At 35.2% G+C, this 25,599-nt stretch overlaps 4 protein-coding genes and 1 long non-coding RNA gene across 6 annotated transcripts; 2 read left to right on the top strand and 3 right to left on the bottom strand.

Annotated features, from left to right (window-relative positions):
- Window positions 1-1,265: 1,265 nt before the first annotated feature.
- On the top strand, window positions 1,266-10,400 carry LOC110720425 (protein SCAI-like). 2 transcript variants are annotated; one of them, XM_021899459.1, is made up of 11 exons: window positions 1,266-1,557; window positions 3,739-4,126; window positions 5,468-5,674; window positions 5,859-6,077; window positions 6,250-6,310; window positions 6,415-6,621; window positions 7,417-7,508; window positions 8,540-8,722; window positions 8,808-8,944; window positions 9,580-9,803; window positions 9,932-10,400. In XM_021899459.1, exons 1-10 carry the CDS (start codon window positions 1,445-1,447, stop codon window positions 9,800-9,802), a joined length of 1,830 nt encoding a protein of 609 aa, XP_021755151.1. In that variant the 5' UTR covers window positions 1,266-1,444; the 3' UTR covers window position 9,803; window positions 9,932-10,400. The 2 variants fall into 2 exon arrangements, with proteins under 2 accessions (XP_021755151.1, XP_021755150.1); XM_021899458.1 differs by having other exon boundaries at window positions 1,267-1,557; window positions 9,580-10,400.
- Window positions 10,401-11,731: 1,331 nt separating this feature from the next.
- Window positions 11,732-13,597, bottom strand: LOC110720426. Its single transcript, XR_002511327.1, has 2 exons — window positions 13,212-13,597; window positions 11,732-13,079 (listed from the first exon to the last, which is right to left on the bottom strand). It is a non-coding gene; the product is annotated as an uncharacterized LOC110720426 (long non-coding RNA).
- Window positions 13,598-13,763: 166 nt separating this feature from the next.
- On the bottom strand, window positions 13,764-15,178 carry LOC110720285 (17.6 kDa class II heat shock protein-like). Its single transcript, XM_021899285.1, has 2 exons — window positions 14,913-15,178; window positions 13,764-14,477 (listed from the first exon to the last, which is right to left on the bottom strand). The coding sequence occupies exons 1-2, from the start codon at window positions 15,138-15,140 to the stop codon at window positions 14,181-14,183; spliced, it is 525 nt and encodes a 174-aa protein (XP_021754977.1). The 5' UTR covers window positions 15,141-15,178; the 3' UTR covers window positions 13,764-14,180.
- A 1,830-nt stretch (window positions 15,179-17,008) lies between these two features.
- LOC110720286 (agamous-like MADS-box protein AGL62) lies at window positions 17,009-17,942 on the top strand. Its single transcript, XM_021899286.1, has one exon. It carries the CDS (start codon window positions 17,012-17,014, stop codon window positions 17,717-17,719), a length of 708 nt encoding a protein of 235 aa, XP_021754978.1. The 5' UTR covers window positions 17,009-17,011; the 3' UTR covers window positions 17,720-17,942.
- Window positions 17,943-18,123: 181 nt separating this feature from the next.
- Window positions 18,124-21,118, bottom strand: LOC110720427 (50S ribosomal protein L3, chloroplastic). The gene is made up of 3 exons (XM_021899460.1): window positions 20,979-21,118; window positions 19,704-20,332; window positions 18,124-18,673 (listed from the first exon to the last, which is right to left on the bottom strand). Exons 2-3 carry the CDS (start codon window positions 20,323-20,325, stop codon window positions 18,384-18,386), a joined length of 912 nt encoding a protein of 303 aa, XP_021755152.1. The 5' UTR covers window positions 20,326-20,332; window positions 20,979-21,118; the 3' UTR covers window positions 18,124-18,383.
- Between the last annotated feature and the right edge of the window lie 4,481 nt (window positions 21,119-25,599).

The raw sequence follows: 25,599 nt of genomic DNA on the forward strand, positions 1-25,599 counted from the left end.
CTTGTTGATTGTCGTTGAGATGGCCTCTTAAAAGGCCACATAATACACACATTGATTTATATTATACTGAACGAAATTGTTAGATCAAATTCTTATTTTCACCCGTAAGAAAATGTATATTCCATTGATATTGAGCTAATTCCTAAATGCAATATGAAAGCTATTATAAATGGAATATGAAAGCAGTTATGAATGGAAAATTGGTAAGACTTTGCAAATTAAATTTTTTTACTTAGAGCATGATATTTTTAGGTATCATGAGGTAAATAATAAGTTTGGAAGTGGATTACAACTTGTGTCAAGTGCTTGTGCTTCCAAATAAACTAAGTGCAATTGATGACATAACATAAATTTTCATGCCAAAATATTTGAAAGTTGGCATAATCACGTGACAATCCATGCGTTTGATTGCAACGTGTCATCTTTAATCATTGTATTTAGAGCAAAATTGACATTATTTGGTTCATCATTGTGCATTTGTGCCTATGTATTGAAATGTTCAATGAGCCGAGTTGGGTCAGATCATGTTGGCTAATGTACCTCTTAAATAGAGAGTGGGATGAGGGTTCCTTACTTGATCTAACACGTTCCCCCCCCCCCCGTTTTAATAATAAACAATTGTTTAAGATACTTACGACTTAGTAACAATCTGAAATCAAAACTGATTTTTGTCCATAAAAAGCAAATCGAATATCTCATCCATCCTTTGACCTTTTGATCGTCACTTTTATATGCTATTAGAAGCAAAACTCCAAACCTGATTAGAGCGGGTTAGATTATGGCCATGTTTGGTAATTGGCTTTTTAATGGCTTTTTGGTTAGCTTTTGGCTTTTGGCTTTTGGCTTTTGGCTTTTTTAGGTGGTCAAACAACCAAAAAATGTGTTTGGTAATTGGCTTTTTAGTTAGCGAAAAAGCTGCTTTTAAGCCAAAATGAAAAAGCTGCTTTGAGTAGCTTTTTTGTTGGCTTTTGGCTTGTTGGCCCACAAATTATCTAATAAACAACCAACAACCAACAATTAATTTACCAAACACTTTTATAAACAACCAGCTAAAACAGCCAATTTCAAAAGCCATTATAAACAGCCAAATATTCCAGCTAGTCAAACAAGTCATGTGAATCAGCCAACAGCCAACCGCCAACAGCCATTTGCCAAACAAGGCTTATGTCAAATAGACCGACCTATTTACGGATTAAACAAATTGGGTCCTCGTGCTTCCAATTAAGATGCTATGAATTAAGTATTAAGTAGTGATCAGCACATCCAATTAGGGTCATCACTTTACCAAATTACTGCTACAAACAACAATTATTAACCCCAATTCAAGAATAAACAATTACAGTACCCATTTTCAGGCTTCTTCTTCCCCGGTCTCTCAGACCCTTTTCTGGGTGGTCAATATAGCCTGAAGAAGAGAGAGAAAGAAGAGAATTTTACTCTAAAAATGGCGCAGCAAAATAGTGGGATACCCACGATTGAAATCTACTGGTCTTTGGTTGATAAGGCTGATAAGAAATTTGCTAAGATCAGGGACTTGCCCCTTTATGAGCGCAACAGGTACAATTCTTCTTTTCTCTTTTTCTCGATTGCTGAATTCCTGATTTTAGTATTTTATAGAAATGGGTTTTGGGTTTGAATTGGGTTTTTCTTATTATTTTATGTGTTAATCTGGGAGAATTTGATCATTTGTTGTTGAATTATAGCATAATTATAATTTGATATTTGTGAATTATTGGAGTTTTGATTTGGTTAAAGTGGATATTTTGATGATTGGAAGAAAGTAAGAAATATAGGGTGTTACTGGTTTTCATTTGAGGTTTAACATCAACATTAGCTTGATTGCCTACATGAGGTTTTCGCCTTAGGCGGGTGTGATTGTTGTATCGTTGTGGACTAATGCTCTCTCATGTTGTGATAAGGCGGCTACCATTGATGTGTAGTTACTAGTTGTTGTAAGGAGTCTGCCGGTAAGGGGTAGGGAGCTTAGCCGGCAGTTAGATAAATAGTGTTATGTTTGCTATATTAGAGAGGCTGTTGTCTACATTAGACGCGAGGGCCATAAATTGCACCATGCCTTGAGATGGCACTCGTAAATTAGTAAGCCAATCCCAAATGCTGTTGGCCTCACTTGAAAGAGATTTTTGTCCATGTAGCAAAACTGCAAAACCTATTCCTAGAGACTAGAGTTGCCTCTTAGTCCCTAACATTTTTTTTTTTTTTGAATCGAACTTAGTCCCTAACATTCTTTAGGAGAATAAGCCATATTGTGCCTCACAATGCTACTAGCAAATTTGATGCTATGACTTGTGCCAATGAGATCTTCTTAGACCCCTTGGATCTTAGTTGAAGTTGAGGGGAAGCCCTTGGTCTTGGAGGCTCAATTATTTGATTACAGTTTGGGCATAGGCTGTTGGGATTGAGTTGGGTTAGCAGCTTCATGGGATTGTCTTGGGGCTTAGATTCTTTTTGGCCTCTTGGAAACATATATTTCTATCAAGTTTCTTTTATCTCACAGCTAAGGATGTTGCCTACAAATATTTTATATTTTTATGCAAGAATTATTAAAGATCAACATGGGCCATATTTCAGGTTTATTGACATGAAATGTGATAGACAATATATTTCTTCATTATTTTTAATGTACAGGAATGCATCTTTTCTACTAATGTATCCTCTTTCATTGCTCTGGATAATATTTTACTCTATCAAAGTTTGTTAGAAGCCTTTAGGGGTTGTTTACAGTCCATTGTCAGCCTCAAAACTGTAATTGCCTTGGCTGGGAAAGACTCATTTTGGACTTTTGGAGGATAACAACTTGTGCTTGTTTGACCTTCCTCACCCTTGTGGAAAATCAGAAAGGGTACTAGAAGCCTTTTGGGGTTACCGCTGGGAACATAAATTAGTATATTACACTAAAGTGTGAGATGCTATAGAAAATCTTTTCTAAGAAGGTTAGAACTTGTACTTACGAAGTCTTCCCTCGACATCCTGGCAGGGTTTGTTATAAAGGTTGATATTTGCAATTATATCATATGTGTAATCACTATGGAGGATTATATGCTGACTGAAAGACGAAGATAGTATCATTTAATTATGAGAAGGGGGGAACAATTGGACACAAGAGACGATTGATTAAGAAGAAATTTTAAGGAATGAGGGTTTTGTTAGAGATACTATACTTGGATACACCCCTCCTCTGTGGAGTTTAATAACATTTTTGCTAAAAGAATAATTACAACAAATATCCAAGAGAGAAAAGAAACAGTATCTATTATTCCTTATGTTCTTGTAATTTGATTTGTTATATATTGAACTGGAATTTGATCTTTATGTGAAATTAATGTGCTTTATTAAGATGTTTTTCTATTTGTACAATTGAAGGATATTGTGGCTGGTGGCTAGAAGTGTTGGTTTAGATTTTAGACTTGTATTTTCCCTTTGTATGGCTGTTTTAGATATTCAGTATTCATCCCTGTCATGTTTCTCCTTTTAAAGCACTAATTGGCAAGGATTGAAACACTAAGCCTACAGCAGGTTGGAGGGGGAAAATTCCCAAATTCTGCTATTCTTTGCTAGATCTTACGTCTTTTTCTGGCAATTAATCAAAATTTTAAGAATGAGTAAATTTCTGATGAAACTTTATGTAAGAAGAGTGTGGGGCTGAGGGCTGTTTGCCTATTTGGAGCCTCAGTCATTGGTTTGGTTTTTGATATGCAATAGTATATATAAATAATGCAGGTTTGACACTTATTTTTGCAAAGTATTCAAAGTATATACAGAGTTATGGAAATTTCAACAAGCAAATCGGCAGAAGCTGGTAGATGGTGGGCTAAAGAGATGGGAGATTGGTGAGATTGCATCTCGGATTGGTCAGCTTTATTTTGGACAGTATACACGCACAAGTGACGCAAGCTATTTGTCAGAATCATATGTATTCTACGAAGCTCTACTGACAAGGGAGTATTTCAAGGAGGGCATGTTTCAAGACATTAATCTTGCAAATAAACAATTGAGATTTATTGCAAGATTCATTACAGTATGTCTAGTGCTTAACCGTCGACATATGGTTCATCAGTTGGTTAATCACTTAAAGATTTTGCTTGATGAATGCAAACGGGCTTTTAAGGTTATTTACTTTTAATTTCTTGTGATACTTTATTTCTATGGTCTTATGCTAATCTTGATAAACATTGATGAAATCGATCTCCTTAGAAAAATGTTTAGCATTGATAGGGAAATTTACAAGGAATAACTGAATATAATAAGCACTTTGTAGAAAACCACCCAGGGAAATTTACAAGGAATAACCAAATATTATACACACTTTGTAGAAAACCACCCAACAAAATTTTCTTTGTTTATATTTTATCTTTATATTTGCAAAAAGTTGGTATTTTGAGCATTTTGATTCGTAGTATGAGTTGAAGGCATGATCCTAGTGGAGTTATGAATGCTCCAGTCTGCTTAAATCATACAGCACACGATGGCATTTTAGGCACTTTAAGTCGCAACTCCTCAAGACATGAGTCAAAGGGTGTTTGACGTGATTAAAGTAATGGATAAGGTGGTTCTATCCAAAGAAATTGTATTATATTTCAGTTTCTATTATATCGTCAAATTTTAATTAAGTGACAAATTAGAGTTTGAAGGACGAGTGGAGTGTTAGGTGAAATGTGGATGCTGTTGGAATGTGAAGTGGTGAGACAGGAAGATAATGCTTTATGTTTCGGTGTTTCCATTGTAAATCATGTGATAATTTGGAAAAGGTCTGTCTTATAGCTCTAACCATGGTGCAAATATCACCAGAGGACAGAGTATGAAGCAGAAAGTTTCATGGTGGAGCAGGAAGATTAAAACACTGATCATGTAAATATTGGAAATTTATCTTAAATAATGCTTTCCAAAGTTTTGATTAGTTTGAGAGGTACTCCATTAATTCGGCTGTCAACCACTATGCTGTGGTTCCTGGGATGATGCTGTGAGATAATTAACTATTTTAGAGACTTATAGGTGATTTATGAAAACATGTTAGCAGAAGTTTCAAGATCTATCATACCATTATATTAAGAAGAGGTTGTGGGGAAGAGATTTTTGTAATTTTTAATAGCAGCAAATTGGAACCAGAGGAAGGTGTTGCTTTGACTTAATAAGGACGGATGTTATTTCACTGCTCTATTGCTTGCTCAGTTCTTCAGTGTCATGTCTGATTTGTATCCAAGTTATGGAAGTTCAACTGTTCAAGTGACTTTTTCTTGGTATCTTGTGTGCCGTTAACAATGATCTCATAAAGCCTCCATCAACTTTTATTGTTTACTTGTCAAGTTTAGATAATCTTTTACAATTATGTACTCCTCTACTCTTCTCAATTTCGTTTGGTTTTTCTTTTCACTTTATAATCACTTTGTCAAAGGATGTAAATTATAGCAGGTAACTGATAATTTGCATGATGTCCACATTCTTTTTCTAGGAAGCTAACTTCAGAGAATGGAAGGTGGTGGTCCAAGAAGTAGCTAAATTTCTAAAAGCTGACACCAATTTTATGAACATCAGGCCTTTGAGATACAGTCTTGTTCTTGATCCTCATCCAGACACTCTACCACATGTTTCCTCATATAACCCTAAGAGAAATCTGAAATTACGGGATGCAGTACTAAGTAGCTACCATCCTAATGAGGTAAGGCCTACTTTCTTGCCTTTGTTCAAGTACTATATATTTGTTCAGTGAATGTTGTCCTAAAGGCAGAATAGTGTAGAGGCTATTAGGTGTTATACTAGTGTGGTTTATGAAACCCTTGAATATGGATATCAAGGCTCCCCTTATGATCTTTTGACTCACTTAGGCTACAAAATTTATGCAGGTTAAATATTCAGAGCTTACCCTTGACACGTACAGAATGCTCCAGAGTCTAGAATGGGAACCTTCTGGTGCATTTTACCATTCAGGAAGTGGTGCAGGTCAAGATGGAACAACAAAAAATAGTGGCAGTAACCACACACAAGATATTACTGATCCAACCCTGCCTCGCAATCCACGGAAAGCTGTCCTTTATCGGCCTTCAGTTACACATTTCATTGCGGTATGCTAATCTAAGAATGAATAATTGAATAGTGTGCAGAATTTACTGTATTGATTTGATAGTAGGTTTTCTCATGCTTGTTGAGCTGCAAACGCCTGCTTAAATTTAAAAAGTTTTGTGTAACAAACGTTAACTTATAGTGATATCTATCTAATCTTGCACTACTTGGCAGATTCTGGCAACAGCTTGCGATGAGCTTCCTGCTGATGGTGTTCTCTTCATCTATCTATCAGGTAGCTTTGGCCTTCTGGGGACATAATATTCCTGGCTATGTTAGTTTTCCATGCTTAAAAAGGTCTGGTTTGTGCTGTCTCTTATGTAATTCAAAATCTATCAGGAAAAAGTGGGTCAATTTTCTCACCTTCTTCTGGTGCGGGCAGTCGTCTTGGTCCTGAGAGCAGTGTCAAGATTCTTCTCCAATCTCAGACCGCCTTGCATGCAACTTCCATGACTGATGGTCACAGCCCTTTATGCGGCCAAAGTGAAGAAGCTTTATCAAATAGCCCCCTAGACTGCATACATATTGGGTGCCGTGGAAATGAAGGTATTATAAATCCTTTTTTTTAAACCCCGTGTGAATTAAGTAGCTACTCCGAGATAGATGTGAAAATATAAGCCTGTACAGGTTTGTTTTGCTCTCTTTCTCTCCGGTGTCTGTTCATGTCATACTTTCGTCTGTGGAAGATGAATCTTTTAGCCTCTTTAACTTTGAGGGTCAGGATTAATGTGGTCATCACTGATACACGACAATACCTTTACCAAATCCCGAGCCCAAGTCATTTAGGTCAATGTAGTTGCCAACCTAAGTCACAGCTATGCTAAAAGTTGAGGTACTAGAGGATGTTATTGTTAGCATTGCAATCCTCAAAAGTCCCCTTTGTGCCCTGCAGATATTTCAATTTTTTTCACCCGTTTTGGAAGACACTAACCAGATAGATATTATATTATAACTTTCAGTCGATGCGTATACCTTTTGAATTGGTTAATATTATTATTAGTATTATTATTTTTTATTTTTATTTTTTAGCGTTTATGGCTGGAATCTATGGATAGTAGATTCAATTTTTTTTCTCCGCATGACTTCCATGTTGCCTATTCCATCTTTCTGGAATTCAATTTGCCTGTCTGTCCTGCCTCTTTCAAGACAAACTGTCTCCAAGTTAGTTTGTGTGCATGTGCTTCTTTTGTACTAGGGGAAAGTCAATTACTTGTATGTATTATTAGAACACTGAATAACTAAAATTAGCATCACTTTAATGAAATGCAAATTGGTTTTTGATTGTTTTCTTTTGTCCTTCAAGCATAATTTTATTCATTAGTTGTCAACATTCCTTTTCAGGTTCCAGTTACATTTACCCTTCAGACTTGCTTCCATTTACAAGAAGGCCTCTCTTCATTGTCATTGACAGTGAGAGCAGTGGGTCAGTCAAGGCAAGTCTCTAAGCTTCTACTTATTGATTTGCATTTTATCCTGAAACAGTTCAGATGCATAGCTCTAAATTGGTACTTTTCCTGAAGTCACATGTTATTACAGGGATTCAACAGAGGTCCATGGTAATCTTGTTTCCATTTCTTGTAAAGGGGCAGGAGGGATTCTCAATTCATTAGGCATTTGAGGATGTGTGATAACAATTCTATAAATTTGCTTCATAATAGTTTTTATGTAGCACTGACAAGCAGACTTCCCATTTTCTTGTTCTGCCTTTGACCTTTATTAACCTTTACACTCTTCACTTTTGCATAGAAAATCTACTTGATGTGTTCACACAACTTTACTCATCTGTTGTTGATGAGAGATTTGTTTGCAAGATAAAAAAGGAAAGTATAATTTCTTACGATTGTTTCATTATTGGTGAATCACACAAAATTAAAGTGATAGCAGAACTGATTGCATAAGTTTTAAATTGAAAAATGTATGATAAGTGGAAAATAGATATGTGTGATGCTGTGGTCTTGCATATGATTGCATTGGTCTTTGTGATAACTAATAATATAGAATGTATGTGGACTTTGCCTTTATCTGATTTCGTCTTTGCTGACTATTAAACATAAATTTAGCACTTTAAACTGTGTTTTTAAGGCTGATACCTCACGCTTGTTTCTGGTTATTGCCTTATGATCAGAGCAATGACTTATACCAGGACCTGCCAAATTATAGGTTAATAGTTTAGTGGGTTCACCAACTTGAAATAGGTTAGTGCAAAGAGAAACATAACCATCTTCTCTTGTCATATAGTGTGCTTTAAACATTATATGGTTAACTTACAATATCTTTATTCTCAGTCGCTGACATTTTTTGCTCTGCTTCATATTTGTACTTTTATAGTTAATCTGATTTCAGACTTCTTTTGCATGGTTTTCTGTTCTGCTAGGGTTTTATTCCTAAATGCTGCAGCAATTACTTTCAGTAGTCCTCACTGATGGATGACTAGTTCTCCATGTGTTCTGTTAAATATGTGTAGATTATAAGTGGATCAGAAAAAGGAGAATCAGCTGCTATGCTTTTGTCTCCAAAGTCTTCACCCTCTACTTCCACTGGTGAATGGTCTCGGCATTTAAATGGGAGCCTGTTTACCATCTTTCTCACAGCTCCCATCCAAGCTTTCTGCCTCCTGCTGGGATCTTCTGGGTCTGATATTCAAACGGTGGGCGTGTAAACTTCTCTGCTCATTGCTTTTCTTGAATTAAAATTTGTATTGTTATGTAGACTTACGAAATTGTTATGGCCAGGATCTGTATGATACTGCTGACAAGCTTCTTTCTTCTTCTCTAAATGACTGGGGGTTGACTTTAGCTACATCAGGTTCTCTTGATCCTGTTTGGTCCCAAGTTTTCTGCGATCCATTCCTCAGGCGACTCCTACTTAGGTACTGTTTGAATGTGTCCATTCTTTTGTTACTCAAATGACATATATGTGTGGATTGATGCATTTGCACTAAACTGAGTTAAACCTTATCGATTCAGTCTTGATAAAAGGGTGTCTAATCTTGTAAGGCTACCTACATACAGATTTTAGATGATCTTCTGTTGTTATTGTTGCTGTGACAATGTGGTTTTTTGTCTTCAGCAAGGAGTGACATTAACCTAGACAAATGTTGAAGATACTCGACAGTTTTTTAAACTCATGTTTGTTCAAGATTCAATATTATTGCAAGGCATATTTAAGAAACTGTCCTAGATCCTTCACCCTGGTTTGGTTATAGGCTCAAATCCTTCTTTCATTCCATATCTTGCCCCCTTTTTTTTTTTTGAACCTTTTCTATCTATTGTCTACCTAACTATAGATGATATCTGCTGCACAAGAAACTCATTCACCCTGCAGCTTAGAGTTGTGAGACTTATCCAGAAGGAATTTGCACAAGGTCCAAGAAAGCTCGGGGGGGGGGGGAGGGGGGGTAGAGTGAGAACAGGATTCAATCAGCCTTTCAGGTCTCTGATGACAATCTTTATGATTGATGATGTTCAATTCAGCTGACTGAAGTGTTTCTTTGTCACGTTGCAGATTCATATTTTGCCGTGCCGTGCTTGCCCTCTATGCTCCTTCACATGAGAAGGGTGAATTCATTCCCCAGTGCCTGCCTTCTCTCCCTGAATTTGTTCATCCCTCATCACATGCAATTCAATCTACAATTCTGCAAATTGCAAATGTGTTTGATGCCAGAAGCAGTTTCATCTTTTCTGAGGATTTAATACCTCAAGAAAACAGTCACATTTCTCAAGAATAAGGTAATTATGAAGCACTTTAAACTGCTCATCTAGGTTATAACATGGTAACTAGAGCACCATTCTTTATGCTTAAGATGCTGACATCTTCTGCAACTGTCTCCTCTTGTCTGTCATTACAATTTATGAAGCACTTCTTTTGGCCTTTGTCTTCTGTTCTGTTTCGTTCTGGTTTTGTCTAAGGTCAGAATCGAGCCTTCTATGTCAAGGACAATGTTTGGTAAATAATAGGTCCAGAATGGATCGCCACAATTCCCTTAGGATGATAATTTGCTGCCCAAGGGGTCGAACTCAGGGAATGACTCTAAACCAGTCTCATACACTCATTTGTACTTAGCTTGACAACCAGGTTATTGCTTCATTTAGCTCCTACTTAAAATTCGTGTTGGCCGTTGGCAACTTTCAAAGTTCTAGTGCTTCGGTTTTAGGTATTGAAATGTAAAGCCTCATTTTTTTAACAGTATTGATGAATCTGCTCTTCTTTTTTTTTTTTCCTCCAAAACTTCTATATTTTTAGTCGCTTTATTCAAAATGTATATACTCCGTATAAATGATTTTTTATGGCGTGGTTTTCTTAATGATCTTCATGATATTCTGGTATTTCTAAGATTGATAAGCATGTTATTATAGTACTAAATAAATTTATAATGAAATTATGATCTTTATTGCAATATTTATTTAGCAGAGTTTATGGCAACTTTTGTGATTCCATGATATTTTTTTTTCTATTGCCATAGAGTGATAGAGTTATTTACCGAAGTTTTGGCAAGTTTTGTGACTTGGTGCCCTATAAAAACATAAATTAGGAAAATTGTGAAACTTTAAAAAGTTAATTTAATTTATATCTACTTGTCAAAAAAAAAAAAAAAATATATCTGAATACAGAGTACTCCTAATTTGACAAGTGCCCTTATTTAAAACATATTCTATATTATTTATTGAAGACTTTTATCAATTTATGTAATTGAATAGGTAGAGTATATTTTCTGGTTTAAAATTTTCCTTTTTTTTTTTGACATAAGCTTAACTGGTTTAAAATTTTCATGTCGGTAATAGATTAATAGTATAGAGTAATGTACGAAGTATTAGTTAGAATCCATAAAAATATTAATTAATTAATTAATTGTGCTCTTGGACTTTTACTTTTGTTTGCATATGCTTCCGTATTACTCTTTAGGTTTGGGAGTTTTTCGCCTTAAAACATAACATACTTGAGTACAAGAAAAGTATCAATTAAATTCAGTAGTGTGACTAGTGTCATTCATAAACTTTAAGGAACGTACATTGATTAATTAGAATGAAGAGAAAATGTGCATCAATACAATAAGAACCAAATAATAATAAATAAAAAATAATATATATATATATATATATATATATATATATATAAGAATCTTTAAAAGTAACAAATTGCAATACTTATTGTATTTTGATAAATTGTTTATTCAATACGGGACTAGTTTTTGATGCAAAGCCGGGGGCAGGAAAGTTGATGCAAATACGGGACTAGTTACTACCAAAAAAAAAAAAAAAAAAAAAAAAAATAAATAAAATTGGGTACATCTTAGGCTACATGTAAGCCGCATATAATACCAAGACATAGATAATAAAAGGAACAAGGAGACATATCACCGGCGACAGCAGTTTTGGCAAGATCACCGGCACAAATATTAGACATGCCAGCACTACGGCAAGCATAAGTATAAATACAGACATTTTTCACGATTACCACCTTAAAATATTGGTTTGTTTTTTCTTTTCTTGAGTAGTGAGATAATTAAGAGGTACAAATTGTTTACATGTTATGTAATAAACTCCTATATACAGTGGCGGATCCAGGATTTAAATAATAGGTTGTCACATCCCATCATCGTCCACTGACCGCATAAAATATCAAAAATAGTCAAAGCTTGAATAATGAACAAAAAAAATACATAAAAAGTTCATTTCATAAAGTAATTCAAATTCATATTACAACTAAAAAAGTACTAATTTTATTACAATTGCTCTCGACGAGTTTTCATATTTTGATAACGATGTACAATATCATCCATGCTAACATTGTAAAACAAATCTCTTTCTGGATAAGTAATCAAACAATCATTCAACATTTGATCTCCCATGCTATTACGCAATTTATCTTTTACTTGCGTCATTCCAGAAAATACTCTTTCTACACTTGCCGTTGCAACGGGAAGAATCAACACTAACTTCAAAAGTAAGTAGACTCGATCATGAGTTTCAAACTTTCCCGTCTCAACAAGTTTCGTAGAAAGTTCACTTAGACTTTTCAAATTCCAAAATTTCTCATCATTTCGAACATCAACAATGAAATTTTCAAGTGAATGTTTAAAAAATAATAGCAGCTTTTAGAGTCAAAGAACTAGTATTAGGAACATGCACAATACCAAGAAAACGCTCACTTTTTTAGTAAAAAAACTTGAAATGTCTCGAGTTGTTTTTCTTTTCATTCTGAAATTGAAGTTAAAGGGTGAATGAGATAAATCAATCTAAATGTTTGACTTATCCAAATTTCCCACAATGATAACCAACAAGAAAACTACTTTACACCACTATAAAGATGTATAAGCATAACATTTCTATTAATCCAACTATCACAAAAATAGCATACAATCAAAAACAGAATCAATGAACATTGTAAGAAATTTCATACAAACAACTACTACCCATTTTCGTTAACCTTTCTTTTATAAAGTCAAATTATTATTAATCCATCATACTCTCTAATGACTTTTTTTCTACCAACAAATCAACATCAACAAGTTATAAAACATGACTAAATCAACTAGTGTAAAGGGTTTGTCACAGGTAAAGTTGTCCTCTTTGAGTCTTTGATAACCAATTTTGCCCAATTTCACAGCCACTCCCTCCCCTTGACCCCTTCCCTACACCACCACCGAAACCAGTAAGGCAGACAGTGAGACAGGCAGTAAGCCAGTAAACCACCCTAATTCCCTAAAATAGCACAATTTACACAAATACACAATAGTTATAGGCTTATAGAACTACAATTAAATACACGATTAACAAAAATAAATACACAAATACAAGTACGATTAACCCCCATTTCAATTTCTACTTCCATTAACAAAAAATTCGTACACCATTTGTCAAATTGTCAAGAGTAAAGAGTTCAAGATCTAACCTGGCTATAGGCAGTAGGCTGCTTCAATGAAGGAGCGAAGCTCAGCGTGAGGCGTGACTCAGAGCCTCTGAAAGAGTGAAAGTACGAAGCCCCTTCAATGGAGAATTTCGACCCTGCAATTATCAACTCATTTATCAACCCACAATTATCAAAATTCGAATGATTGACTCAATTATCAACCCACAATTACCAAAATTTGAAGAACCCTAAATAATTACAGAAAAAGAACTTAAACAAGATCTAACCTTTGACTCCTTTGAGATTGTTTCGGTGGAGAAGAAAAAGCTCAAACGCCCCTTCAATGGAGTTTTAGCGAGTAGCCGACTAGCCGAGTATGCTTGAATGCTTGAAGCTTCAATTCTTCAATGGAGCCATGGAGGATAGAGTAGAGAGAGAGGGGGGATTAGGGGAAGCGTGGCTGTGTTGTAAGGGAATTAGGGGTTCTGGGTCTTTGGGAGTGGAAAGATGCGTGAGTGAGTGTAATTGTTTTTTTTTTTTTTTTTTCAAAATTAATAGTGTGTCACCGGACCCACTATGACACTAAGTGGGTCCGCCCATGCCTATATACTTCCTCCGTTTTTTTTATTGCATCATAGGGGTTTTGGAGGCAAAATTTGGTAGTGGGAAAAAGTAAGAGAGAGAAACGTAAAAATACAAAATTGTCCATGTAATGTAAGATAAAATAAAAAGTAAGGGTATGTTGGGTATTTGCAGTGTGAACATAGATATTTTTTATCCTAAAAAAGAAATGATGCAATAATAAGTAAACTTCCTAAAGTAGTAAGTGATGCGATAAAAAAAGAACGGAGGAAGTATAAGACTTTTACCCTAAACCCTTCACTTAAAAAAGGAAATATTAATAATTTCCTTAAAACCATACATTAGATTTTATTTCCTATAATTATTCAAAAGATAAACTTTGAAATTTTTTTTTCTTTTTTACTAGAGTTTTTATGTCATAAAAGGAAGAAATTAACCCGTTGGAATGCAGTCCATAATAATAAGTCCAAATAAAAAGCATGGAATTCGCCCCTAAAGAATGCGCTATTGTAATAAGATGTACTCTGTCGTGTCTATTATCAATCCACAATATGTTACATCAATAATTACACAATACATCCATGTAAAACACAATACATAAATTACAAAACCAATAAATGAATGATTTCAAGAATATTGTTGTATACATAAACAAAGAATGTTATGTCAATTTATCAAGTAATGGTAATATTTGTAAGAGAGTTGGGATTGGACTGTTCAACATCAGCAAAAGACAGCTGCTTGTTAGTCTTCTTGGCAACAATAATGGAAAGCACTCCATCTTTGTAAGCTGCCTTGATATCTTCATGGTTAGCATCTGCTGACAATGTAAACTTCCTCATGTACCTTGCTCTCCTCCTTTCTATCCTTATCACCTTCACCCCCTCGTTCCCGGTTGTCGTCGGTTCGCCGATGATCTGCTTCTTTTTCTTCTTTCCTGATACATGAAGTATCCCTTTTTCTACCTTCACCTGTCAATGCAAATATGTGTTGATATTTATATTTGTCAAATATGTGCTCAAGTAATTCTTGGCTTATTAATAATTTCAACACAACATAATCTATATTTTGATTATATTTTTGATGGGGTGATCTATTGCTCTATAGTTTAGTACAGAATTCTATTGATGAATTATTGAAGTGGACCAATTCTACAACCTATATATGATCTTTTTGACTTTACACAAAGTAACGTTGTATCGTTCCAATTTTATCTATCAGATGTCTCCAAATAGACACGCGTAAATTGTCATGCATATGTTTTTATACTTGATACATTTGAGAAATCAAGGAATGAATATATCCTATTACATGAACACAGAACAAGTAAATTACCAATTAAAAGATAAAAAAAACGAGATCGAAAACGGGTAATAATAATTAATGTAACAAGAGTGGTTACATACCTTAATGTTGTGAGCATCAAGACCAGGCATATCAAGAATAAAGGAGTAAAAAGAAGGGTGTTCATAAATATCAGCTGGTGTTCTCAATGTTGTCTTCTGTTGATCATTCTTCTTTCCACCATTCATCTTCCCTTGATTATCTCCTTCTGCTTCATGATCTTCTCTTACATAATCATGATTATCATTCACTAATCCTACTTTCTCCATTTCTTTTGCCACTTCCTCCATTAATCTGATATTATTTTTTGACTTTATTAAGGGCTCATTATCTTAGGATTAGTGTACAATATCATCATCATATATAGGCAAGTTTAATAGAGGTATCTAGAATATATTATTTTATAAGTTGGCCTGTTCTATGCTTCTAGATAATGTTACATCAAATTGTGATATGCTGCCATGTTCTATGATGCTTAGCTTTCACCTTTGTGAAGACTTGGTTTTAGAAAAGCATTTTTCTCCAAAATATCATCACTTTTTTATGTACCTGATTTTTACTAAACTTATTAGAATTTATTTTATATGAACTTGTGTTAGAACCCGTTAGACCTTATTAGAATTTATTTTAGTTGTAGCTCGTGTATCTCTTATATATCATCATTATTAGAATTTATTTTTCCTAAACAGGCGGGCCTTAGCATTGCAATAATCTTATTGGGTGGGTTGGAGCAGGTTAATATTAGACGGGCCAATAACTAAATGAAAAAGAAAATTTTAATTTTGATGCTATATTATCCAAGTTCAATGTCCACCAAAAAAAAAATGATTTTACTGGTTTGAAATTTTTAATCATCTTTCTCTTGTACTGTTTAGTGTGAAGCGCGATTAATGTATGTTTTCACTCTATATAATTCCAATAAATATTATTCGCTCACACATGTAATACAGAGTAATATTTTATTTATCGTATCATTGTATTAAGGTGTGATCTCTAAAACAAGAATGGGAATACATTTAAAGCAATTGGAAAAATGTTTCTATTGAAGTCAACCGGCTATGGTATAGAGTATAGACCACAATCCAAGTTATCCAACTTCAGAAGTTGTTTAGAGGGTTGTAAAGGATAGGTAATGCATAAGATGAAATACAATTGCGCGATTAGAATATTAACTCCCAAATATTTTACGTACGGAGTAACATCTAGAATATTTGTTTTTTTTTTTTTTTTTTTTTTGACACAAACCGGAAGCACAGTATTTTATTAAGGCGTCAAGTTTGCAAGATCATTACAAATGGCCCCTTGTATTTCAAAAGGGTACTCTTCTAACCATATACGACACTTATTAAAATTGCAACTTAAACTAGCCAAACTATGAGCAACACCATTGCCAACTCTTCTAATAAAAGAAAACTCAACTCGTCTGCAATCTTTCACGAGCATGAGGATGTCAGCGAATATTTGTTATCTCAACACAATAAGAAACATATTAGCAAGATACATATACCATTACCCAATAAAATAAATTACTTGTATATACTTATATAAAGCATAGTTTAGCTGATAGAAGATCCTAACATAGGATTCTAATAGCTTCTAATTCAATATCATTGTCTAAATATGAAACTTTCATAGCTTAGTTGTACAAGTGTAATTATGTTGTTTTTACACAAAACTCAAAATTAAAAGTTGAATGTCTCATGTAGTAACACCTACATTCAATAAAAGCAATAAAAAATTCACAATGTAACGAAGGGAAAAAAAAAGTATATATAATACAAGAATTAAGGAGAATCCCAAGTACAAACATAGTAATATGTTAATTCTAATAACTGAAATAAATACACATAATTGAAACATAATTGACTTTTAAAGGTCAAATGCTTCTCTATGTGTTTTGGTTGTTTTATGATTAAATCTATCTGGTTTAATTCATAGTGAACATTTGATGCACAATGCTTACAAACTAAATGATATTATTAAATCTCCATAATGAGAAAAATATTAATTAGATAAGATATTTTAAACTCCTAAATCAGCAATAATTGGTAAAGAAGTAATGAAATTAATTTTAAAGCCTCATTAAGAACCACACATTACCCTTTAAATACCCCCCTCAAGTTAACCTCATTTCTTACCACTTACACAAATTAGCTTTGTCATGTCTATTCTTTCCAATTCTTCTAACATGGCAAAGAAGGAATCGAGAGGTCGCCAAAAGATAAAAATGGCTAGGATTAAAAACCCGAGTCATAGACAAGTTACCTTCTCAAAACGCCGTCTAGGGTTGTTTAAGAAGGCTAGTGAAATATGCACTCTTTGTGGTGTAGAAGCCATTATAATTGTTTTTTCCCCTGGCCAAAAAATTTTCTCTTTTGGATACCCAAATGTTGATTCTATAGTTGATCATTACCTTAGTCGTAACCCTACAAGTCGACAAACATCGAGCAATGGTACCAAATCTGAAGGCGTTGGTGGTCAACAAAGCTCTACTATGCGCGAACTCAACTTGCAGTTAACCAAAATTCTTGATCTCCTAGAGACTGAAAAGAGTAGGGGAGATGTGTTTAACACCTTAAAGAGGAAGCCTAACCAATGTTGGTGGGAGGCGCCTATTGATAAACTTGGCTTGCATGAACTCAAAATTTTGAGTGCTTCAATGGAAGATCTTAAGAAAAATATAGCTAATCAATCTAATTTTCTTGAGAAAACACTTTCTTCTTCATCAGCTTTAGGCATGAATAAAGGTAATGGCGCCGGAGTTTCTGATCAACAACATTTTGACCTTAAATCTATTGAGGCCAAAATTGAAGGGTTTGCTCTTCCTGATCATCTAATTGGCACCTTTCATGCACCAAAATTCTTCTGATATTGCCTCTGTTTTTCTGTTTATTGACTAGAATCTCACTAGTCCTACCTACTGGTTTTGTTTCCTCGTTTTCGCTATGGTTGTTTTTTCCTCTCTTATGCTATGGATGTTTTTTTTTTGTTCTTCCATGTTGAAATAATTTCATATCAGGAAACTATCTACAAGTTCAGTATGTAATAAATTTTCTTCATGCAATAAAAGTAGCAGAGATTCTTCTATTTGGTTTTGGCTGTCTATATATCACTCCTACTGTTACATTTTGCCTAAATCTACATTTACTGACAGCTACTCATATTAATTACCATTTTTCGGTTACCTTATTTTGCTATGATTATTATTGCAATGATTTATATTAAGGCCATAAAGTATTATAACATAAATTTTCAAGCTAATGGCATATGAAATCAGAAAAGTAGTGTCATTAAAATATCTTACTGTCATCGAAATTGTTTGAATCTCCGAATTTCATGTGTTTAACTGATATTGCTAAATGAAGAAGATCAATAAATACAGAAAACGGGAATGACAATAAACCAATGTCAACAGACAAGACTCATGAGATATACAGCAAAAATTACAGCATGCTCTTTGTTTTAACATAAGATCAGCAAAAGATCTACAGCCGTAAAAAACATAACTAAAAAGAAATAACCTTCTACATGGTCTAATTCTTTGGAATGTTTTTGCCGACAATCTTTGCTGGTGCTAGCCGCAAGAGGTTTCCTGGTTTACCAGGTAAGGCCCCTTTGATCATGACAACACGAAGATCAGTGTCAACCTTCATGATCTTCAGCTTGCGGATCTTTGTTTTTGTTCCTCCCATCCTTCCAGGCATTTTCTTGCCTTTGTATACATGACCTGGAGTTGTTCCAGCTCCAATGGATCCCAAGGCTCTATGACTTTTCGATCCGTGAGTCATAAGACCTCTCTTGAAGTTGTGCCTTTTGATTCCACCTGTGTACATAACAAATTCAGAGCAATGCAAATTTACTCTGCATCTTTGTGACCAGGGCAGCATGATGAACTCATATCAATAATAGACAGTTAATACACCGGCAGAGAAAGACAATATGATAACTGACTAACTGATAAGAGATACATGAGATATCAAGTCAACAATTACCAACGACGCCAAACCAAGTACTCCGTACAGAAAATCTATTATCTATCAAGTCTTTTGGTTTCTGGTTTTTGGTATTTGACGATATTGTGTACAGATGCAACTTGGATCTGGGAACAAAGAAGACAGCTACATTGTATGCAGATTTAGGAGGTTCTGTTGCCAGCTGCTACGTGTAGGTAAACTAGAAGGTTTGGTTGAGTGTTTAAGCTGCTTTTGTGGCAGAACAAGCTGCTAATGCTGTTACTTTAAAGCACACTGGTCTACACATTTCATCATCAGATGATAAAAAAATAACCTTGGGTGCACCATTGCACCCAGGTTTATTGAATTTTCAACAGTTGCTATGGTATGCTATTGCTATATATTGTGAAATATAAGTGGCATCAGTATCAGGTAAGTTATTTGTGTTTGGTGTCCTTCCTAGGAAATTCATGAGGGGAGAATAATAAAGCATTCCTTGTTTTTGTCTTTGGGGATGGTGTTTCAGTAGCTGGTATGCTCACCCTATTTTTTTTTCTAAGTACCTAGCTCCATTTTTTGAATCAGAAAAGAGTTATCATTATTCCTAGACTAGACGCGTCCTAATCGCATCAAAGCCCTAAGAACCACTCGAAGACAAAAACATGTGTAGGCTATGTTGTTACATTCTGAAGCCCATCTTTGGACTGAAAAACCTATAAAACAGACTTCCTTGTTGAAGGTAAATTTCAGACAAATGTCAAAATGTTCAACAAGTTTTAAAGGTAGACCAGTAATTACTTGCACTCATCAATTAACCTTATCAGCAATTGTAAAACATACTAAAGACAATTGGCAACAAGATAAATATATTGGAGAGAGCATGAGTGAGAGACAGAGAACCTTGGAACCCTTTCCCGATGGTTGTACCAGAAACATCCACCAGATCACCTTCCTTGAAGAGATCCTCAAACAATATTTTCTGACTAGGAGTGAAGTCATCTACAGATACAAGCCGAAACTCCTGAAGATGACGCATGGGAATGATACCAGACTTGTTCAGGTGCCCAAGCTCGGGCATGGTGAGCTTACGATCCCTAACCCTCTCGTAACCCACTTGCACTGCATTGTACCCATCTGTAGACTCTGTCTTCACCTGAGTAACTATGTTTCCCTCCTTGAACCCTACAACAGTGACAGGAACTACAGTACCATCCTCCTCGAAAAAACTCATCATTCCTAGCTTAGTACCCATGACACCAACCCCAGCCTCCACACTCATCTTAATCTCCAAACCCCCAATTGCTCTTCTAAGTGGTGTAGACCTAGGGCTGACAGATTTTAGTTTGATAATCTGATTGGGGGAGCAAAGAAACGACGAAGACAGACGCAAGGACTGAAACTTAGGAGTACCCATGACCGAACATGACGAAGATACAGATTTTGAATTGTACAAGCTCCGTTTACTGCTTGAATAAGTGCAGCTACTACTTTTTACAGACAATGTGGGTGAGATTGCTGCCATGATGGCACTGTAAACACAGAAAAACCCACAAAAATTGAACCCAAATCAATTAATGTTCCAAGGAAAATGCAGCAAGATGTCAAATTCGATTTGAAAACGAAAATCTAAGTCTTAAAGCAGACAATATCACAAACTGTATACAAGTATATAGAACAACAAAATGGGTAAATTATAATTAGAAAACCAAACTACTTAACAAAATTATTCAAACAAACAATATTTATCCCACATTTCAAACTAATATGAACCTTAATAATCATCTGAGCTGATAGAAATAACAAATTTTCAGGAAATTAATACAAACTACCCCATCAATTAGGTGAAATATGCACAATTTCAACAACTCCCACTAAAAATATATAGAATTACCCATGTTCTAAAAAAGATAAAAGAAAATTTCGTAACACAGATAAAAAATTCAAGCATAGAATGATAGAATCAATTAAAAAGATCCCAAATTCGAGAAATTTTGCCAGTAACTATAAATTATAATGACCCAATAGATAATTACATTAACAAGAAATTGAAAATTTAGAGCTTACAAATTGTAATTGTAGAAGTAAAAACTCAAAAATGGGAAGTAGGAGAGAGAAAAAAAAAAAAAAAAAGCAAGAAAAAAATGCAGAAAGCCGGAAGAAATGGAGGAGGCATACCTTTCTGCAGTGAGCAACTTCGGAAGTTGAAGAGAAATGAGAGAAGGAAGAGGATAATGAAGATAGATAAGGAACAATTACTTTACTTTGTGTTTTGGACTTTTGGTTATTTGTATTGGGCTGGTGGTTGAAGTATAATTTTGTCATTTTGAAAGGTATTGGTGAACTTAACTTGGGAAGAGGATAACCTGTTTTGTACATTCGGGTGTACGTATATCCGAGTAATTTACTCATTAATTGTTGCTCATTTAATGAAGATAGATAAGGAACAATTTGTCTCGTGGTTTGCACGTGGTTTTGTATCGGTCTAGCCCAATTACTTTACTTTGTGTTTTGGACTTTTGGTTATTTGTATTGGGCTGGTGGTTGAAGTATAATTTTGTCATTTTGAAAGGTATTGGTGAACTTAACTTGGGAAGAGGATAACCTGTTTTGTACATTCGGGTGTACGGTATATCCGAGTAATTTACTCATTAATTGTTGCTCATTTAATAAATGAACATTTTTATGCTCATTTATTAAATGAGCAAAAATTGATGAGCAAATTATCCGAGTGTGCCGTACACCCAGGTAGAGCTGTCAATTCGGGTAAACGGGTTGGGTTTGGGTCGGCTAAGAATGGGTCAGGTTAATTCGGATTAATTCCATAACCTATGTGGGTCAAGTTTGGGTCCGGTCATGCTTGAGTCGGGTCATACTTCTTATCGAGTTTGGGTCGGGTTTAGGTCGGATAAATAACAGGTCGGGTTATATTCAGGTCTGGTTTAATTCGGGTTTTCACGGGTTAAAACAGGTTAGGGTAATTCTCGGGTTCGGTTCAAGTCAATAATTTGCGGGTTAGAATCAGGTCGGGTCATTCTCGGGTTTGAGTCGGGTTCAGTTCAAGTCAATAATTTGCGGATTATAATCAGATCGGGTCATTTTCAATTCGGGTCATTCTCGGGTTCAAGTCGGGTTCGGTTCAAGTCAATAATTTGCGGGTTATAATCAGGTTGGATCATTTTCAAGTCGGGTCATTCTCAGATTCAAATCGGGTTATGTTCAAGTCAATAATTTGCAGGTTACAATAGGTCGGATCATTTCTAAGTCAAGTCATATTCGAGTTCAACTAACTATAAATAGATAATTATCATTTTTATCAAACTAATTATTTCCTTTGACTATAATATATATGACAATATACTAGGGAACTATAGTCTATAATTTAGGAAGATAATTATCTCCTTTGACCATACAACAAATAATATATTATATTTAACTCTTAAATTTGAGGATGATGCTTCTTTCTTTCGCTGGCCTAGACCGACTTGGTCTCCCTAAGCTAGACAAAATGCTTTGATCAACAATAATAAGGTGGTCTAAATTGCATTTAAGGTGATTTGAAATAGGGTCAGGAACAATTTGGGGTGAATTTAGGTCGAGTCAATAACAAGTCGTGTTAATTTCGAGTCGGGTTAGTAACACGTCGGGTTGATTTTTTGGGTCATGTAAGTAATACAAGTAGGTCTGGTAAAATTCGGGTCGGGTTAATAACAAATCGGGTTGAATTTGGGTCTGGTCAATAACAATTCGGGTTGATTTCGAGTCGGGTTTGTAACAGGTTGTGTTAAATTCGGGTCGGGTTAGGAATGGGTCGGGCTGAATACAGGTCAGGTTTGTAACAAGTCGGGTTAAATTCTGGTTTTGACGGGTTAAAACAAGTTAGGGTCAATTTTGGTTCAAGTCGAGTTTGGTGCAAGTTAATTAAATTGGCTGTTGTAAACCGGTAAATCGGTGCAAGTTGTAAACCGGTAAATTGGTCGTTTAACAGCAAATTGAATGGTTCCACACACCCAATTGGACTCTCGTAGGGTATTAACGACCATGGTAAACATTTTGGCAATTTTTATTTTTGAGCAAAAAAAAGTCAAAAATTTTCAAAATTGAAGCCTAAATATCCACGCTTTTTGAGAAACTTTTGAGGTTTCAGGGGCCGGTGTCGAAAAGCCTTGAGATTTTAGCGAATACATCTCGGGGTCATATAATGATGTTTGGAACCATATATGATCATTATATATATGTTGTCATAAATGTTCCTGGTAGTCTTGAGTTAATGAAATCGGTGCAAGTTATAAACCGGTAAATAGGCCGTTTAAAGGCAAATTGGATGGTTGCACCCACCCAATTGGACTCCCGGAATGTATTAGGGATCATGGTAAACAGTTCGGCAATTTTTATTTCTGGACGGAAAAAAGTCAAAAAATTCCAAAATTGAAGGCTAATATCTACATTTTTTGAAAATTTTTGGAGGTTTCGGGGACCAATGTAGAAAAGTCTTGATATTTTAGGGGATAAATCTCGGGGTCATATAATGCCGTTTGGAACCATATATGATCATTATATGTTGTCATAAATGTTCGTAGTATGCTTGAGTTAATGAAATCCGTGCAAGTTGTAAATCGGTAAATTGGTCGTTTAAAGGTAAATTGGATGGTTCCACCAACCCAATTGGACTCTCGAACGATATTAGGGACCATGGTAAATATTTCGGCAATTTTTATTTCCGGACGAAAAAAAAGTCCAAAAATTCCAAAATTGAAGACTAATATCCATGTTTTTTAAGGAATTTTGGAGGTTTCAGGGCCCGGTGTCGAAAAGTCTTGAAATTTTAGGGGGTATATATTGGGGTCATATAATGTTGTTTGGAACCATATATGATCATTATTTGTTTTCATAAATGTTCGTGGTAGGCTTGAGTTACTGAAAACGGTGCAAGTTGTAAACCGGTAAATTGGTCATTTAAAGGCAAATTGGAAAGTTCCACCCACCTAATGCACACCCGGACGTTATTAGGGATCATGGTAAACATTTCGGCAATTTTTATTTCCGGGCAAAAAAAGTAAAAAAAATTTCAAAATTAAAGGCTATATCCAAGCTTTTTGAGAAATTTTGGAGGATTTAGGGCCTAGTGTCGAAAAGTCTTGAAATTCTAAGGGATACATCTCGGGGTCTTATAATGTCGTTTGGAGCCATTTATGATCATTATATGTTGTCATAAATGTTCGTGGTAGGCTTGATTTAATGAAATCGGTGCAAGTTGTAAACTGGTAAATTGGCCGTTTTAAGGCAAATTGGATAGTTCAACCCACCCAATTGGATTCCTGGAGGGTATTAGGGACCATGGTAAAATTTCGGCAATTTTTAATTCCGGGCGAAAATAAGTCATAAAATTCCAAAATTGAAGACTTATATACACGTTTTTTGAGAAATTTTGGAGGTTTCGGGTAACGGTGTCGAAAAGCCTTGAGATTTTAGGGAATAAATTTCGGGGTTATATAATGACGTTTGGAACCATATATGATCATTCTATGTTGTCATAAATGTTCGTGGTATGCTTGAATTAATAAAATTGGTGCAAGTTGTAAACCGGTAAGTTGGCCGTTTAAAGGCAAATTAGATGGTTCCACCCACCCAATTTAGGGGTGGCAATTCGGGTCAGTGGGTCGGGTTCGCGTTAGATTTCGGGTTATGCTTAGAAATAATAAAAAATAGTGTAAAACTTAAAATTATTACGAAATATGAAATTTTGGTCAAATCGGGTCGAATTTGGGTTATTCGAGTTCGGGTCGGGTCGGGTTCGGGTTTCTCTCATTAACTTTGGGTCGGGTTCGTTCGGGTTATCGGGTCGGGTCGGGAATTGCCAGCCATAACCCAATTGGACTACTGGAGGGTATTAAGGACCATGGTAAACATTTCGGCAATTTTTATTTTTGGGCGAAAAAAAGTAAAAAATTTTCAAAATTGAAGGTTAATGTCCACGCTTTTTGAGAAATTTGGAGGTTTCGGAACCCGGTGTCAAAAAGTCTTGAGACTTTTGGGAATACATATGGGGGTCATATAATGCCGTTTGGAATCATGTATAATCATTATATGTTGTCATAAATGTTCGTGGTAGGCTTGAGTTAATGAAATCGGTGCAAGTTGTATACTGATAAATTGATCGTTTAAAGGCAAATTGGATGGTTCCATCCATCCAATTGGATACCCGGAGAGTATTAGGGACCATGGTAAACAATTAAGCAATTTTTATTTTCGGGCGAAAAAAGGTCAAAAAATTCCACAATTGAAGGTTAATATCTACACTTTTTGAGAAATTTTGGAGGTTTCGGGACCCGGTGTTGAAAAGTCTTGAAATTCTAGTGGATATATCTCGGCGTCATATAATGTCGTTTGGAGCAATATATGATCATTATTTGTTGTCATAAATGTTCGTGGTAGGCTAGAGTTATCGGTGCAAGTTGTAAACCGGTAAATTGGTCATTTAAAGGCAAATTGGATGGTCCCACCCACAACCCACCCAATTGGACTCTTAGAGGGTATTAGGGACCATGGTAAACGTTACATCAATTTTTATTTTCGGACGAAAAAAAGTAAAAAAATTCCAAAATTGAAATCTAATCCACGATTTTTGAGAAATTTTGGAGGTTTCGGAGCTCGTTGACAAAAAGACTCGAGATTTTAGGGGACACATCTCGGGGTTATATAATGCCGTTTGGAATCATATATAATCATTATACTACATATGCTATAAATTTTCGTGGTAGGCTTGCAAAATAAAATCGGTGCAAGTTGTAAAGGCCGT

Source organism: Chenopodium quinoa, unplaced genomic scaffold (assembly GCF_001683475.1).
Source record: "Chenopodium quinoa cultivar QQ74 unplaced genomic scaffold, ASM168347v1, whole genome shotgun sequence".
Lineage (NCBI taxonomy): Eukaryota > Viridiplantae > Streptophyta > Magnoliopsida > Caryophyllales > Amaranthaceae > Chenopodium > Chenopodium quinoa.